Source organism: Leptinotarsa decemlineata, unplaced genomic scaffold (assembly GCF_025532065.1).
Source record: "Leptinotarsa decemlineata unplaced genomic scaffold, Ldec_3_MD MMD2_tig00078422_RagTag_RagTag, whole genome shotgun sequence".
Lineage (NCBI taxonomy): Eukaryota > Metazoa > Arthropoda > Insecta > Coleoptera > Chrysomelidae > Leptinotarsa > Leptinotarsa decemlineata.
In genome coordinates, this window is record NW_027412747.1 from 6,563,869 (window position 1) to 6,579,929 (window position 16,061).

The 16,061-nt window shown below is 34.5% G+C and overlaps 1 protein-coding gene across 2 annotated transcripts in view; it reads right to left on the reverse strand.

Moving 5' to 3' along the window:
* LOC111506332 (Adipokinetic hormone receptor) overlaps window positions 1–16,061 on the reverse strand; it is a 330,108-nt gene that overhangs the window by 193,087 nt on the left and 120,960 nt on the right. Inside the window, exons 2-3 of one of the 2 annotated variants that reach the window (XM_074186182.1) lie at window positions 14,235–14,345; window positions 2,504–2,824 (exon numbers count right to left, since the gene is read on the reverse strand). In XM_074186182.1, coding sequence (XP_074042283.1) covers window positions 2,504–2,776 — 273 coding nt within the window. In that variant the 5' untranslated portion in view covers window positions 2,777–2,824; window positions 14,235–14,345. The remainder of the gene's footprint in view (window positions 1–2,503; window positions 2,825–14,234; window positions 14,346–16,061) is intronic. The other variant, XM_074186183.1, reaches the window with a different exon arrangement.

Sequence of the window (16,061 nt, forward strand, 5' to 3'; positions counted from 1 at the left end):
ACGCACATCTTCTGGTTCCAATTCTACAAGGTGTTTTAAAAAGTGAGTCTGATTGTTGCAACAATTTTTCTCTCGAAATCTGTATGGGTGACAAGGAAAAAGTTTTCACTATATTGATCTATTTAATATTCTATAACAGTTATGTAATTTTCATGAACGCACATCTTCTGGTTCCAATTTTACAAGGTGTTTTAAAAAGTGAGTCTGATTGTTGCAACAATTTTTCTTTCGAAATCTGTATGGGTGACAAGAAAAAAGTTTCCACTATATTGATCTACTCAAGATTCTATAACAGTTGTGTAATTTTCATGAACGCACATCTTCTGGTTCCAATTCTACAAGGTGTTTTAAAAAGTGAGTCTGATTGTGGCAACAATTTTTCTCTCGAAATCTGTATGGGTGACACGGAAACGGTTTCCGTTATATCAATCTATCGAAAATTCTATAACAGTTGTATAATTTTAATGAACGCACATCTTCTGGTTACAATTCTACAAGGTGTTTTAAAAAGTGAGTCTGATTGTTGCAACAATTTTTCTCTCGAAATCTGTATGGGTGACACGGAAACGGTTTCCACTATATCAATCTACCCAAAATTCTATAACATTTCTGTAATTTTCATGAACGCACATCTTCTGGTTACAATTCTACAAGGTGTTTCAAAAAGTGAGTCTGATTGTTGCAACAATTTTTCTCTCGAAATCTGTATGGGTGATAAGAAAACGGTTTTCACAGTATTAAGATATCCAAGATTCTTTAACAGTTGTGTAATTTTCATGAACATACATCTTCTGGTTCCAATTCTACAAGGTGTTTTAAAAAGTGAGTCTGATTGTTGCAACAATTTTCCTCTCGAAATCTGTATGGGTGACAAGGAAACGGTTTTCACTATATCAATCTACCCAAAATTCTATAACAGTTCTGTAATTTTCATGAACGCACATCTTCTGGTTACAATTCTACAAGGTGTTTTAAAAAGTGTTGCATCAATTTTTCTCTCGAAATCTGTATGGGTGACAAGAAAATTGCTGTCACTATATTGATATACCCAAGATTCTATAGAAGTTGTGTGATTTTCATGAATACAAGGAATCCCAAAAAATTATTCTGATTGTTTCAACAATTTCTTTTTTGAAATCTGTTCAGATGACAAGAAAACTGTCATCACCAAGTTAATCTACTCAAGAAACTATGGAAGTTGTGTGATTTTGTAGACGCACATCATCGGATATCATTTTTATATGGGGTATTGGAAAGTAAGTCTAATATTTCCAATTTTATTTTTCCCTAAATTTGTATTGTTGATGAGAAAACGATTATCAACGCGTCAATCTACTCAATATTTTATAAAAAAGTTTTACACCGAATAGTCCTAATAATTTCACGTTCAACCTATAGTGAATAGTTATTTCCAGCCACAGATAATAGTACGGGTGCTAAGAATTTCGTATCCCAACCACAGATTTTTATTTTCCTCTACGTCAGTATGTGTGGCCAGAAGTCTGTGGATAACTTCACGCCAATGCGAACATGTATGTTTGGAAGCGAAACGGTTTGATCTTGAGTATATTTAGTTGTGCAGTAAAGTATTGAAAGCCAAGCCCATTTTGTCGGTCGCTCAGACAACTGACTCAATTCCAAATCTCTAATGATTTGGACTCATGCAAATGAAGGAAATGGGTCCAAACTTCTGATGACTTCACAAAATTGTATTGAGATGAGTGTACCCTCATGTTCATTGACATTCACACTGGAAGTCTAACTTGAAAGAAATGTGAATAGTAACTGGAACAATCCTGATGGTTATCCTGTGACATACATACTCAAAGCCTCCCCCGAAAGATATCTGGATAATATCTGAAACAATCCTGGTGACTATCCTTCGGCAATTTTTTTCCTGAAAAGACCCTGGTAACTAAACAAATCAGTATCTTGATCTTTGATATCTGAATGATATTGGCGATAACTCACGTTATATCATCAAGATTTCCAACAACTTCAATATTGATACTTCATTCCATCACCTTCCAGATCACAAATAATGATTTTTTGCAGAGTGTGTTCATATTGCAAAAAGAAAGCTTCAGATATAGATTTCATCATCATATTAATGTTATCAGTTAGCCAAAAAGCATCTAGTTAACTGATTCATACTTTTTTAACGGCGCATGTACGTTGAGTAGTAAAAGCAACGTTGAAAATATCGCGAAATCCTGTAATTTTTTTTTCAACTTCACTTTCAAAATGTACCTTATCCAAGTTATCTTTGAATATGCCATTCATAGCCATAATATGCCTTTTGAGTCTGATCGGGCGAATTTTCATTGTTATGATTATTCCTTCAGATTATCTGTTTCACTTCATTTTCGTTTCACAAACGGTTTTCATATTTTCATTTCCAGAGTTACAATGAAGGATTGAAGTGTTATAAATGTTATTGTTTTTACATCTAGAGACCAAATTACAACTTTATATGATGTATGAAAACAATACTCTCACTCACCAACAAATCAGCTATCGACAGATGGGTCAGCATCACATTTATCCTGGATGGATTCTTCCTGCGTCTTTTCACAATCAACACTAGCACAGTTATATTAGCGATGGCTGAAAACACCATCAAAATACTATATACAGTAATTGAGAGTCTGTGTCCATCATTGAACTGCATATTTATCGGCAGATGATGGTGTACTCCACCAGTTCTGTTGGTTTCGGACCATCCTGGGAGATATCTGTGGTCCTGAACGATTTCGTCTACGTCGATTTTCGTCATTGTAAAATTTTTCGTTCAGATGATATTCTAGAGCACCCTTCGAAGAATCTGAAAAAATATTTCAGAAATTAGAAATGCTTTTTTGACAGGAAGTGATAGTTCTTTCGTGATGAAATTTTCTGACACAGAACAAATCTCAAAAAATTTCTTAGCCTTTTTTCATAGTCAAATTTATTGAATACGAATTACTGATGAATAGAATATTTTTATTTGTGAAAAATACTTTAAATTCACGGAGTTACTATCAGGGTGAACTGAAATGCTTGCCCTTCTTAAACCTGTATGAAATTCTCTATTGAATTCTTTATATTTATCAGATTGTGGAAGATGGAAGGATCCAAAAAAGTTCAATGAAAAGTATTTCTTTCCAAAGTGCACTCACACACACCTCCTCCGCGTTTATGAAGAGTAGTTTCAAATATGTACCATAAGTGTTTTTAAGAACAAAACATACGCTCCTCAAGGCGCTCTAAGAGCGGTGCCTGTGAGGAAGTAGCGATCCAGGTTAGATTTGAATCGTTAGTGGTTAAATATATTTGGAAGAACGTTCTCAGGAAGTTTATTCCACAAATACGTAGTTCTCTAAATGGAAAATTTCTTGAGCAGTGAAGTTCGAGGTGTACTGAGTTGGACTTCAAAATGATGAGCAGCCGCAGTATGTCGCGTATTTCTGATATGAACCGCTCTTGGTGGAATCAAAGGTGCTAAGTCACTTGAACACCTCCCGTAGGAGTATCTACAGAAGAGAGACACATCTCCAACCTTTCTTCGATGTTTCAGACTATCAAGGTTGCAGGTGATGTTGAAGTCACCAATCACGCAGGTGACTCTTTCCTGGATGGAATTCAGCAGCTTCAGGGTATGCTTAGGGGCGGAGCTCCATGCATAAGAACAGTACTCGAATGAAAGTTTGATCCGAGCTTTATAAAGCATCAACAGTTACTGAGATGTGTACAGTTTTCTAGTTCGGAACAGTGTTCCAAGCTTTTGAGAAGCAACTTCTGCAATTTCAGCAACATGATTGTGCCAAGACATATCGGTGCCCACTTCAACCCCCAACAAAGTTATCGAAGCAGAAAACGAAATTTTCTGTCCTGACATTATTATATCCGGTTCGGATACATTATTTTTTTTGGAAAAAACCGATGCCTGGATTTTCGTGACATTGAATCAAACCTGGTTAGTTTCACCCCAATTCGGAATCACCTTTAGATTTTCATTGAGATATGCAACCTCCTGCTGCTGGTCGGTGAAGATGTGCATCTGCAGCCGATGTCGTGGAATCCAGATGAAATAACGAGACAAGTGTGCTGTCGTCAGGAAAGCAATATATTGGATACTCGTTTTTGTCCAAAGAGTCGTTGATATTAAATAAAAATAGGGTTGGAGACAATATGGATCCTGTAGGAACACCAGCGTAGATGGTAATGATGGTAAAATTATTCGGGGGATATATATCGACTGCCATACACAGGAAACATTTTTTTTCAGGAAGCTGTGTGTTGGCAATACTGTTGAAGTGGCATAACTGTTGTCTAAGTCACATGTCATGTTTTATGTTAGTAGTTGTCAAGTTGCCAACTGATTTTCAGCCTTTCTCGTTTCAGTAAATGTTCACATTTATTTATTGTATCATTCTGGGAATGAAGACCTATTATTATTATTATTATTATTATTATTACTATTTTTCCGGGCGTTTTTATGTTTGATGTTTCGTCAAGGCATGGCTACAGCTTCTCCGGAATCAGGGAGTATCAAATGAATTGAGGAAGGAAATCCCTGTGAATCACCAAATATTTTTCATTATTTGAATTGAAGGGATTATATTTTTAGGAGCGATTAATTTTTGGGAAAAAAAGTTTTTGGCTTTCTACTACTTCACCTCGATACAAAAAAAGATGAGAGAATCTTCCAAAGAAAGGATGGAAGTTATCAATTCGAAAATAAGTAACTCTATACATGGATGTGTAGATCATGCAGAGAAGTAACTTTCAGACACAAACTGAAAAAAAGTCCTCCTGAAACAGCTACTTTCATATAAACATTGAATTACACGAAAGAAAAAATTCTTTCGAAACAAATACTATGTTCTATATGAACACTGAATTATACAGAAGATACTTTTCTTTACTCAGTTTGTATTTCAAACATTCGTTGTGGAATAAAATCAGATATCACTCACATGAGTTATACTTTAAATGAATGGTAACAAATTGCACTTACATGGCACAATGTCATCCTCACTGGTATACATCGATGTTTCGCCGTAAGACACTTGCCCTAAGACTCTTCAGTACCAAATTGGATAACAATGTTATGGAGTAATCTCATGAAAGAATGAGTATTTTTTTTGTGACTTTTTTGAAAAACGTGTATTGACAATTCTATAACATTTTTATCTGACAGTAGTTATCAACATAAAAACAAACTATATCTAGATCTACAAGGTATCTCAGAACAAATAAATCAAAACTTCTTTCTTCTCTATCCACAACATACTTCCACCTATTGCGACAGTAAAAAAAATGAAAATTCGTAACGCTTGGGAGCGTTAACTTCACATACATGACTAGTGACAATTTCTTTTTTCTCCTCTTGTTTGAGATGTCGATGGTTGAGGCTGAATTGAAGAATCTCTTTCTTCAATTTTCTCTTCAGCCGTTTTCTCTTGGGATTCAGAAGATACAAGTTCTTCATCTGGTCTGGAGATTTCTAGAGGGTAAATTCTCTGGAAAAGGCAAACTATTTCCCCTCCTGTGGCTGGTTTGATTTTCGCCACTCTGGCAATATTGTCTCTTCCTGAATATACTTCTAGAATTCGTCCCATCGGCCAACTTATGCATTTCGTATTATCTTAACTAAGCAATACTATATCACCAACTTTCAATTTATCATGCCTTCGTTGACCTATATATGTGTGTATTTTCTATGATGTTATCCAATTTGGTACTGAAGAGCCTTAGGGCAAGTGTCTTACGGCGAAACATCGATGTATACCAACGAGGATGACAGTGTTCCATGTAAGTGCAATTTAAAAAAAAACTAATCAATAGAGTTCATTCTATGGAAGATACAGTACAGCAAAAGAGACGTTGCCAACATCTATCTTGAAGTGGTTCATACATAACTGTTGTGTGAACTCCACTACATTGAATTTCAAGTCCTATACTCGGATATTCGTGATAAAGTCAATTATATCATACATAAGAAGTTTTTAACCCAGAGAAGGAAATTAGATGTTTTAATTCGGAGCAAGCCACCGAAGAAAAAGAAAAAGGCCAAAGACAGTGAACTATTTTCAAATCATAGGTTCTTTGACAGATTTGTCAATCTCACGAACACTAGTTTCACATCAGAAAAAGGTCTCAATTACAATATTAAACCCAACATAAATTCGACAAATTTAGAAGTTTTGGGAATTGATACAGATATCGCGTTGATGGAGACTTGCTACGCCAATAAACATATTGCTGCAGAAATTTTAAAATCTGAAAAGATGCATAAAGGTAGGTTCAATCCGGAATTGAAACTAGTGAAATCCATAAAAGAGAAATCGGCTGAAGATAATATTGTTTTTACGCGAGCTGATAAAGGAAAAACGGTCATAGCCATGAACAAAGAAGAATACGTAAAGAAGACTTTAGACTTTCTAGATGCTGGCATGTACGATAGTCTCAGAAATGATCATACTCATTTATATCAGAAAGAAGTCAAGGAAACTTTTAAAAGTATTCATTGTGTCATGGATGGAAAGGAAAAATTCCGATCGTTAGTCATGAACCCACAACCACCAAAATTGAATTCATTGGTTAAATTACACAAAGATAACTACCCGATAAGAAAAACTCATTGCAATTATTCGAAACCACACCAATTTCAAATCTAAATTCAGTTTGAAGGATTCATACCATTTGATCAATGAAATTCAAGATATTACTCTCCCGGATAATGCCAAATTGATTTCATTCGATGTAAAGAATCTGTTTCCCAGTATCCCTCCGAATGAAACGATTACTTTGGTGGTGAATCTATTGGACAAAAACTCTATCAATCCGGTATGTTTGTCACAGAATTACTTTCAATTCAATGACAAGTTTTACTCATCTTGCAAAGGTCTCATAATGTGAAACCCACTTAGTCCTATGCTGGCAGAGATTTTCATGGACGATTTGGAGAGAAGAATACACAGTAACCCACTGGTAAAAAGTTTCCTGTATTGGTATAGATATGTGGATGATATTCTGGTATGTTTCACGGGAACGAACAGACAGTTGACAAACTTTTTGAAGTTCATAAATTCTCTTCACCCATCTATCACATTCACAGTGGAGATGGAACAGGACGAATCTATACATTTTCTGTATTTGACAATAGCAGAAGTTAACAACAAACATGATTTTTCAATTTATCGTAAACCGGCACATACAGATATTATCATTCATAATTCGTCCACTAGCCCATATCAGCATAAGGTAGCAGCTTTCAACAGTATGATCCACAGACTGATAAATGTACCCTTGTCAGAAGCGAATTTCAATAAAGAACTGAATATGATAAAGCAAATAGCCCTCAACAATGATTATGATAGTGGTCTGATACATTCTTTATTATCAATGAAGTTATACAGTCAAGCTTTGAAAGAAGTTTACCCAATTCGAAGAGAAGAGGATAAAAGTTATAGAACCTTAACCTACTTAGACCAACCCACTACAAATATTTCAGATTTCCTGCACAACAAAGGTGTAAATACTGCTATCAAAACCAACAACAACTTGAGCATGCCCATTAAAAATAACAAAGATAAAAGTTCACTTTCAGAGAAATCAGGAGTGTATAAATTATCGTGTGGGTCATGTCCGATGTTTTATATAGGTCAAACTGGAAGAACGTTCAAAACCCGCATAAAGGAACACAAATATAGTTTTCAGAACGGAAAAGTAAATTCCACATATGCCAGTCATCTAATCTCAGAGGGACATGAGTTCAACCATGAATACGAACCCCTCCATTTCCAGAAGAAAGGTTTGAAACTTAACCTGTTGGAGAGTATGGAAATAAACAAATTCAAAAACTCTCACCATCTTATGAACGATCAAACTGACTTGAATAATTTGCCAATATTGAATCTGTTCATACGCAGGTAATAATAGTTAGGTATATTTACAGGTATACTTTCGAAAAATGTATTGAAACCTGACTTTTTGAGGTATTTTTTTTTCAGGTAGATTTATTACTTAGGTAGACGAATAGGTACTAGGTTATAGTATATAAGGTTGTAATTTAGAAGTAACTCTTAGTTATGCTTGAAGAAGCTATTGTATAGTGAAACACGTGTCGCGGTTTTTTTAAAACCCTTATAGTGAAAATCATAGAATAAACTCTAATGATTAGTTTTTTGAATATGGATTTTCATCAAGTATCGGCCAGTTCCATTCAATAAGTGCTATTTGTTACCATTCATTTAATGTAGAACTCATGTGAATGATATCTGATTTTATTCTACAACGAATGTTTGAAATAAAAACTGAGTAAAGAAAATTATCTTCTGTATAATTCAGTTTTCATATAAAAGTATTTATTTCGAAAGAATTTGTTTCTTTCGTATAATTCAATGTTTATATAAAAGTAGCTGTTTCAGGAGGACTTTCTTTCAGTTTGTGTCTGAAAGTTACTTCTTTGCATGATCTTCACATCCATGTGTATAGTTACTTATTTTCAAATTGACTACTTCCTTCCTTTCTTTGGAAGATTCCCTCATCTTTTTTTGTATCAAGATGCCAAAATCTTTCTTTCCCAAAAATTTTTCAGTACTTCTTTACTGGGAATTCAAAATACAGACATAGCTATTCGAATTTGAATTTCTGCGTGAGGATTTCGTAAACGATAGAATACAGGTAGGTAGTATGTTGAATTGTAGAAAAGTTGTCTATTTTTGAATTCCTTCTATTGAATGATATTAAATTTCAGTTATTCTCGATGATCCTGAGAGCTTTGCTGATTTGATGGTCACCAAATAAATTATTGTATGGTTATAATAATTGCTCGACCTTAGGCAATTTTCACGTCTCTGTATATTCCGAAGGTAATTCTGAGAACATTTCTGGCATTCCTTTTCATTTTCATAAGCAACAAGTACATGAAATGAATATGTGAGTATCACAACTTTCTGATACCTCCACTTATTTTTTCTGATTGTGTAAACTTCAGAAGAAACTTGAACTGTCATGTCCCATCCTCATTCTAGCCTACATCAATTGATAATGGGGAAATACAATATGAATCTGTTGAAAAATCAATTTTTTCTAATTTCAATCTCTCACTGAGTTTCTGAGAGTGGAATTTCTTTTTTCAACACCAATAATGGAAAAGTTCACTTTCGAAGATCCTGGAGATTTTGGATTGGGCATCTTTCATTTCGATGAATTTTTCAAATAATATGTTTCCAAAATTGCATTCAAACTCCGAACTGTGAACGCTTAACCCATTTACATGATGAAGTAACTCCAGCTCATGATTAAATTTTTTCATACTGTCCAATAGTCTCAGAGTGAGTAAGTCATTGTATTTACTTTGTCTTGTGAATATTTGTTCTGTCCTTGATTTTACTTGTTTTATATTGGCGAAATAAATGCTATTTCATTCTATTCTATTCTATTTCATTCGATTCTATTCCATTTCATTCTATTCTGTTCTATTCTATTCTATTGAATTTTTTTTGTCGATAATATTTTTGAAAAAAATATAATAACTCATATATTATAGAACATACAAATCAATTTACAGAATTTAAGAGAAAAGAGAAAAAAAACACCTCAAAATTGCTGCTTCGTTCTCTCCTGTTCATGAAAGAGGACATATATCTCCTCACTCACAAGTGAATTAGGTGAAATTGGGGACACTTGTGAATCGTTGTATTCATCGCACGTGGGTGTCTGCAATATGCTGTGTATTTCCCGTTGTAAGTAGTCCCACTGTGACAAAGTGCATATAGATTATAACGACAAGGGACCACACTGTCTGCTGTAAAATTTCTCATATCTAATCCTTCTGAAAAAAAGTCGATGACAACATTAAATTTGTCTCTGAATCTTTCCGTAGGAGAAAATCTTTTTAAGTGAATTACTAAAATACGGGGAAATTTATGGGTTGATGGGACTTTGTGCATTTTCTTCTTTCCTTGCACCACGAAAACGTTGGTTTTTCATCTCCATCTAGAGTTTTCTCTCTTGTGAAGAAATTCAAGCATTGTGACAAACTCAATTGGTCAGTTCTTTGTGGTACGGGGAGAGACAAATCCCAGAAAAATTCGAAGGTTACTGAAGAGTGTCCACAGTGTGTGCACTTCATAGTGAATTTTAATCGACCTACGAGATTGTCTACAATTTAAGAGTTGTTCATGTTTAAATATCTCAGCTCTTGCGCTTTTCCGCTGTCACTCAATTTTTTGTCGATCTCCATTGAGATCGGTTAAAGTTTCTCAGTTACTCTATTGAAGTCCTCATGTAAACCTTCTACAAGCTTTCGAAGGAATTCCTGGGCGTCTTGATGGGCAGATCCCATGAATCGAGGGGCAAACTTTGAATCTGACTTTTAAGTAAGCAGTGTTTATTACTCTATCAGATGAATCTTCCGACCACAATTTCTTGATAACTCCTGCGAACGCTTTAATTAAAGCACCTTTCATAGTAGAAATACTAGTATTGATATCTTCCATGTATGTAACATTTTTTAGGTATTCCAGCAACCATCTCGTTTTTGTTGAACATTGGATTACACAGTTCATGAAACAGGTGTTTCCAATATTTTTCAACCCATCAAACCGACTGGAGAATGTATCACTGAACTGATGTTGTAACTGTTGGTTCTACGTTTCCCACTGCTGTCTTCCTCTGAGTAATCACGGATTAGATGATTCACCCTTTCAATGGATCGGTGAGATGAGGAATTCGAAACTGAACTGTCCAAAACTGTATTGGATATCGCAGATGTATTGAATTTAGTAGAAGAAGATAATTCTAGAACTTGATCATATTTCTCAGTATCTTCTGATGGAAACTTATGGGAATTAATCCAAGGAATATGGGAGGTTTTATAAGAAACCAATCTCCCTTCGTGACTAGGATATGAATATGATTTGGGAACAAGGTATGAAGAAAAATTTCATTCAGTGAATGTGACGATGGAATGGTGCCAAAAACAGAGGCTGAATTACCACGCTGTATAGGTAAACTAATTTTTTAAATCAGAAAAGTGGTGCTTTTTTTTTAGTTTCTTCAGTCATCCTTCTGCCAATTTCACTAACAAAATTTAGAGATGAGGGGCCAAAAACATCGAAAGTTTCTACAGCCACAGGATAAAATATGAAGTTATTTCCAACATTTCGATACTTCTGGTTGAGCCGGCAGTACCTGCATTTCTAGACGTTCCAACTGAATGAGATTGAGCCAATGTGTTCACACATGTGAAATCCCAAACGACAGCTTTGCCACATTTCCAGGGAACAAGGGTCATTTCATCAGGCCGTTTGTCGTTGTCGTTGACTTGGTGATATCTTGGAAAATGTCCATAACTCTTTCTGCAGCTCAAACCATGAGTACCTTTTTCATTTACCTCACTACCACAAATACATTCATGAGGAGTACAAATATCTAAACTCAATCTGTGTCCAATGGATACCCTGAGAGTATCATTATCTAATAGTGTTTCAGTGTTCCCAGAGTAACAAAAGTTATTGCGTCCAATCAAGCACCAAACTCTTCAATATTGACGTCTTCAAGGTGAGCTTTTTCAAAGGGAGATGACAAACCCATCCCATCCCATTTCATTCTACTCTATCCTATCCTAATTCAAATCTTAATACTATATCAAGTGACTCAGTGATATCCGTGATCATTCATTTTCATTCAATCAGGACTTATATCTATCGATACAGTTTGGGTAATTTCATTTATGAAATAAATTCTTCTATCAAAGTAAGCAGATGACAAAATTGGAAAACTATAGAATAGACCTCCAATCATATTTTTTATATAGTTTGGTCCTTTTATACAGTGTCACCATTAAAGTGCGCAACATATGGGAAACTTTTTTTTGGAAAAGTTTCAATGAAGTTTAACTTTGGCACTTATTTGTGCTTTGAATTCAACCTAAAATAATGCGGCCAACTGCGACCCACTGACGTTCAGTGTTTGTCATATTCAACTTTTTTTTTAAATTTGAAAAAGTGTATTTTTTCTAGATCAAATTTAACAAAAAGTTACTTAAAAAAAGTTGTGTCTACGGCAATTTTATATCCATATGCCAAATTTTATGCAACTAGGATAAAGTTAACGTTTTGCTTATTTTTGACAGATATCTCCTTTATTTAAAAAAAAAAGTTCGGTTAATTGTCATCAATTCATGTATACATAACAAACTCATCATAGAGTTTAACTTTTCTGATATTTTTACTTATACGGACATTTTTAGAGAGAAATTAAAAATGTGCTATAAAATTTTTAACATGACTGGTGCAAAGTTTCAATCACTTGGCTATTTTCTTAAGCAAACGTCAGTACCTTCAATGTCGAAATTCAGAGAAACAGGATCCGTAGCAAATCAATTTGAGTAAATATGATGAGGAGGCCCAACTTAACATTTGTTTAAAAGTTATTGAACACGGGCAAACGAGCATAACCGATATTATAAAAAATACCGATTACAAGAGAGAAAGTGTTAGAAAAATTTTATTAAAGAGTACATTTTGGCCTCACAAGCCAAAATTTATTAACACATTAAAAGGACGAGATGTTGATGTCCGTTTGGGGTTTTCGTTCTGGTTTCAAGGAGAGAGAGAAGAAAATGTAAAGTTTCCGTATAAAATTTTATGTACAGATGATGCAACGTTCTCTTCAGATGGAACGGTAAGTTCTCAAAGAAAATCCCACTTCCACAGTTGAATGTGGTGATCAGTATTCCTTTAAAACTAATGTATGATGTGGGATACTTAACAACCAAATAATTGGGCCATTTTTCTTTAGGGAAAATTCATCATCCGTCGGTTATCTCAACCTTTTAAATAATGAGATTAGTGAAGTTTTAGATAATATTCCTTCAAATATTAAATACGGCCTATGGTATCAGCTTGATGGCGCACCAATACATCACAAGGTTGCTGTAGAACAGTCCCTCCAACAAATGTTCAGAGGCAAAGTTTTTGGACGTAACTGGGAACATTATTGGCCACCTAGATCACCCGACTTGACGCCTTTAGACTTTTTTTGTTAGGTTACCTGAAACGAAAAGTGTACCGAAGTAGAACATTTACTGACATACAACATCTGGAAAATACCATTCGCAAGTGCTGTGCAAATATAAATCCCCGATTTATTGAAAATGCAGTTACAGATGTCAGTAGAAGAACCATAATTTGTATTGAACGTGGAGGACGATATACTGAAATGTAGGCTATAAGTGTTTGACAACGTCATTTAGATCAATAAGTAGTTTTTGTACCCATTTGTATTTTCTATAATATTATTGTTGTTTCAAATTCATAGTAATAATAATAGTTCCATCGAAATTATTTGCATTTTTTTTAGTTGCCTCTGCTTTTTCGAAATCAAAGGTTTGTTTAAGAAAATAGCCAAGTGATTGAAACTTTGCACCAGTCATGTTAAAATTTTTATAGCAAATTTTTAATTTTTCTCTAAAAATGTCCGTGTAAGTAAAAATGTATCAGAAAAGTTAAACTCCATGATGAGTTTGTTATGTATACATGAATTGATGACAATCAACCTAGCTTGTTTTTTAAAAGAAAGAGGATATCTGTCAAAAATAAGCAAAACGTTAACTTTATCCTAGTTGCATGAAATTTGGCTTTTTTTCAAAAAAAAAAGTTGAATTTGACAAACACTGAACGTCAGTGGGTCGCAGTTGGCCGCATCATTTAAAGTTAAATTTAAAGCACAAGCAAGTGCCGAAGTTGAACTTCATTGAAACTTTTCGAAAAAAAAGTTTCCCATATGGTGCGCACTTTAATGGTGACACTGTATATTGCTATCTATTGATGAAATTCAAGTCTTTTTACTTGTGAAATATATGTTTCTACCAACTTCAGTTGAAAAATCAGGTAAACATCTATTTTTATGTTAACCAGCTGTCACCCCACTACACACAACTCTCAAAAGTCGAAACTTGTGCGAGCTAAGGACTAAAGATGCCTTACCTTCTAACGTGTGATTCCTAACGCGGGTTGGACGAGTGAAGTTTGTAATTTCATTTATTCATGATATATTTTGAAAACAGAATTGAAAGAAATATCATACGGTCTATGTCTGTTAGATACCCGTTTATATTTCGTCTGTTCCGTGAAACAATTCGTACTATCATATTTTCAACGTAAAATACTATAATTCAAATAATAATGAGATTATGCGGTACTTCATTGTCACATTCGAAACTGCAATGAAATACTCACTATCGGTGTGAAATTCTAGTATCCAGCAACAAATTCGGTGTCACGTATTTTTCCATTTGAAACAATCACCTGGTACCTCTAGCAACCTGAGCACGACCCTGGTTCTGCTTTCTGAAATAAGAAAATGCTCTCATCAATTCCATTATTGGAAACAACGGCGGGTGACGAACCTAGTGAAAGGGGAAATTGGAAGAAAGGGAATATGGATCGAAAATTCCTCGAATTCTTGCAGTTCGACGTCAATAGAGTTTTAGGGGTAATTAGTCAGATACCATTCGAGGTTAATTCACTGAATATCGTGAGTTCATTGAAATTCTTTCTCTGAAAGTAACTCATTAAATCTCAGAGGAATTCTTATAAGAAGTTTTTACTGCAATAAGAAATTTACGCTGTTTTCTTTCCATTTTTCATAACCTTTTCAATTCACTTTCTTCTCATGTAAGTTCCTTTTGCCTACAGTTCAATATTCATTTCATATCCCTGCAATTTCTGCAATTTTGGAAAGTTATTGAAATGTTCGACTGTGTAACCACTGGGTTATAACAGAACTGATGACATTAAACATCCCATCTAAGTAATTCCTCATAAAAATAAAAAACTGAAAAAGTTGGTGTTGTGGAATATTGAACAAAATAATTTTTGGCCGGGAGTCAGGGCCTGGAGGGTGTTGTAACTTAAGAAAATATATAAAATCAATAGTTATATTGAAGATATTTTGTGTAGAAACTGTAAGTTGCTGTAAGAGAACTACAGTATATAAGAACATCTGATTGAAAAAAAAAACGATATCCTATCAGAATTCAATTAGAGCTACTGAAGTAATGAGTCAAATATAACGAAATAAGCATTTACTCAGCAATTTAAGAAGAGCTGGAAGAATTTCTGAATTCTCCAGGATCAATAAAGGTTAAAAGCCACATCACCAAATATCATTTTAAGCATTTCAATTGCCTTTAATCTAAATGGAGAAGTGACGAGACCATCAATAGAGGAAAAACTTTCGAAGGATGACTCAACTCATCTGACCTGAATATCCTCAATACGACTACACTGGAAAACCTAGATTTGATTCGTTCTCAGATCCATTGGTTATCGGACCCCACTGGATATATCATCTTGTAGCCTTCTGGATGTTCTAGTCTGCCAGTTCAAATTACTCTCAGAGTCGGTAGGGGTCTGTGAAGGATCATTTCTCATAGTCGTAAGGAGCGATGCCTGACAATTTTCATACATTTCAGTAGCATTTGGAAATAACAGTGAATCAACATACTCAGTCCTGCAGAAATAAAAACAAGAAGCGCAAACTGGGAAAATTTTGATCAATGTTTTGCCGAAAATACTCCAATGAAATGAATACAAATTCATTTCATTGGAGAAGATGATCAATATCATAGTTCCAACTTTTTCAGAATTGGTTAACAAACATTCGACTGTTACTCGTCGAAAAGCAGGTCCAAGCCGCAATCAAGTTTATCATGATCAGACCCAAACAGAAATCATTCAAAAAAGTCAAGAGATATAATACAGAAGAGAACATGCTGAATTTCAGGGAAATAAGTGCCAAATATAGATATACTCGTGTAATGGAAATGAGTGAAAAAGACTCATGGAAGGAATACATCACATCTTTATACAGCCCTACCCCTGTAACAAAATCATGTAAAAAAGCACAGAGAATCAGATAAATGAACACAGATCATTATATCATTTTGTCAGACTTGTTTGAAGGCCACTTCAGTGACAAGAACTACAAGCAAAGCTGTATCAACAGAAAAATAATCGCAACCATCTATTGTCAAAAGTGGAAGATGACAAAAATCTTTTCTG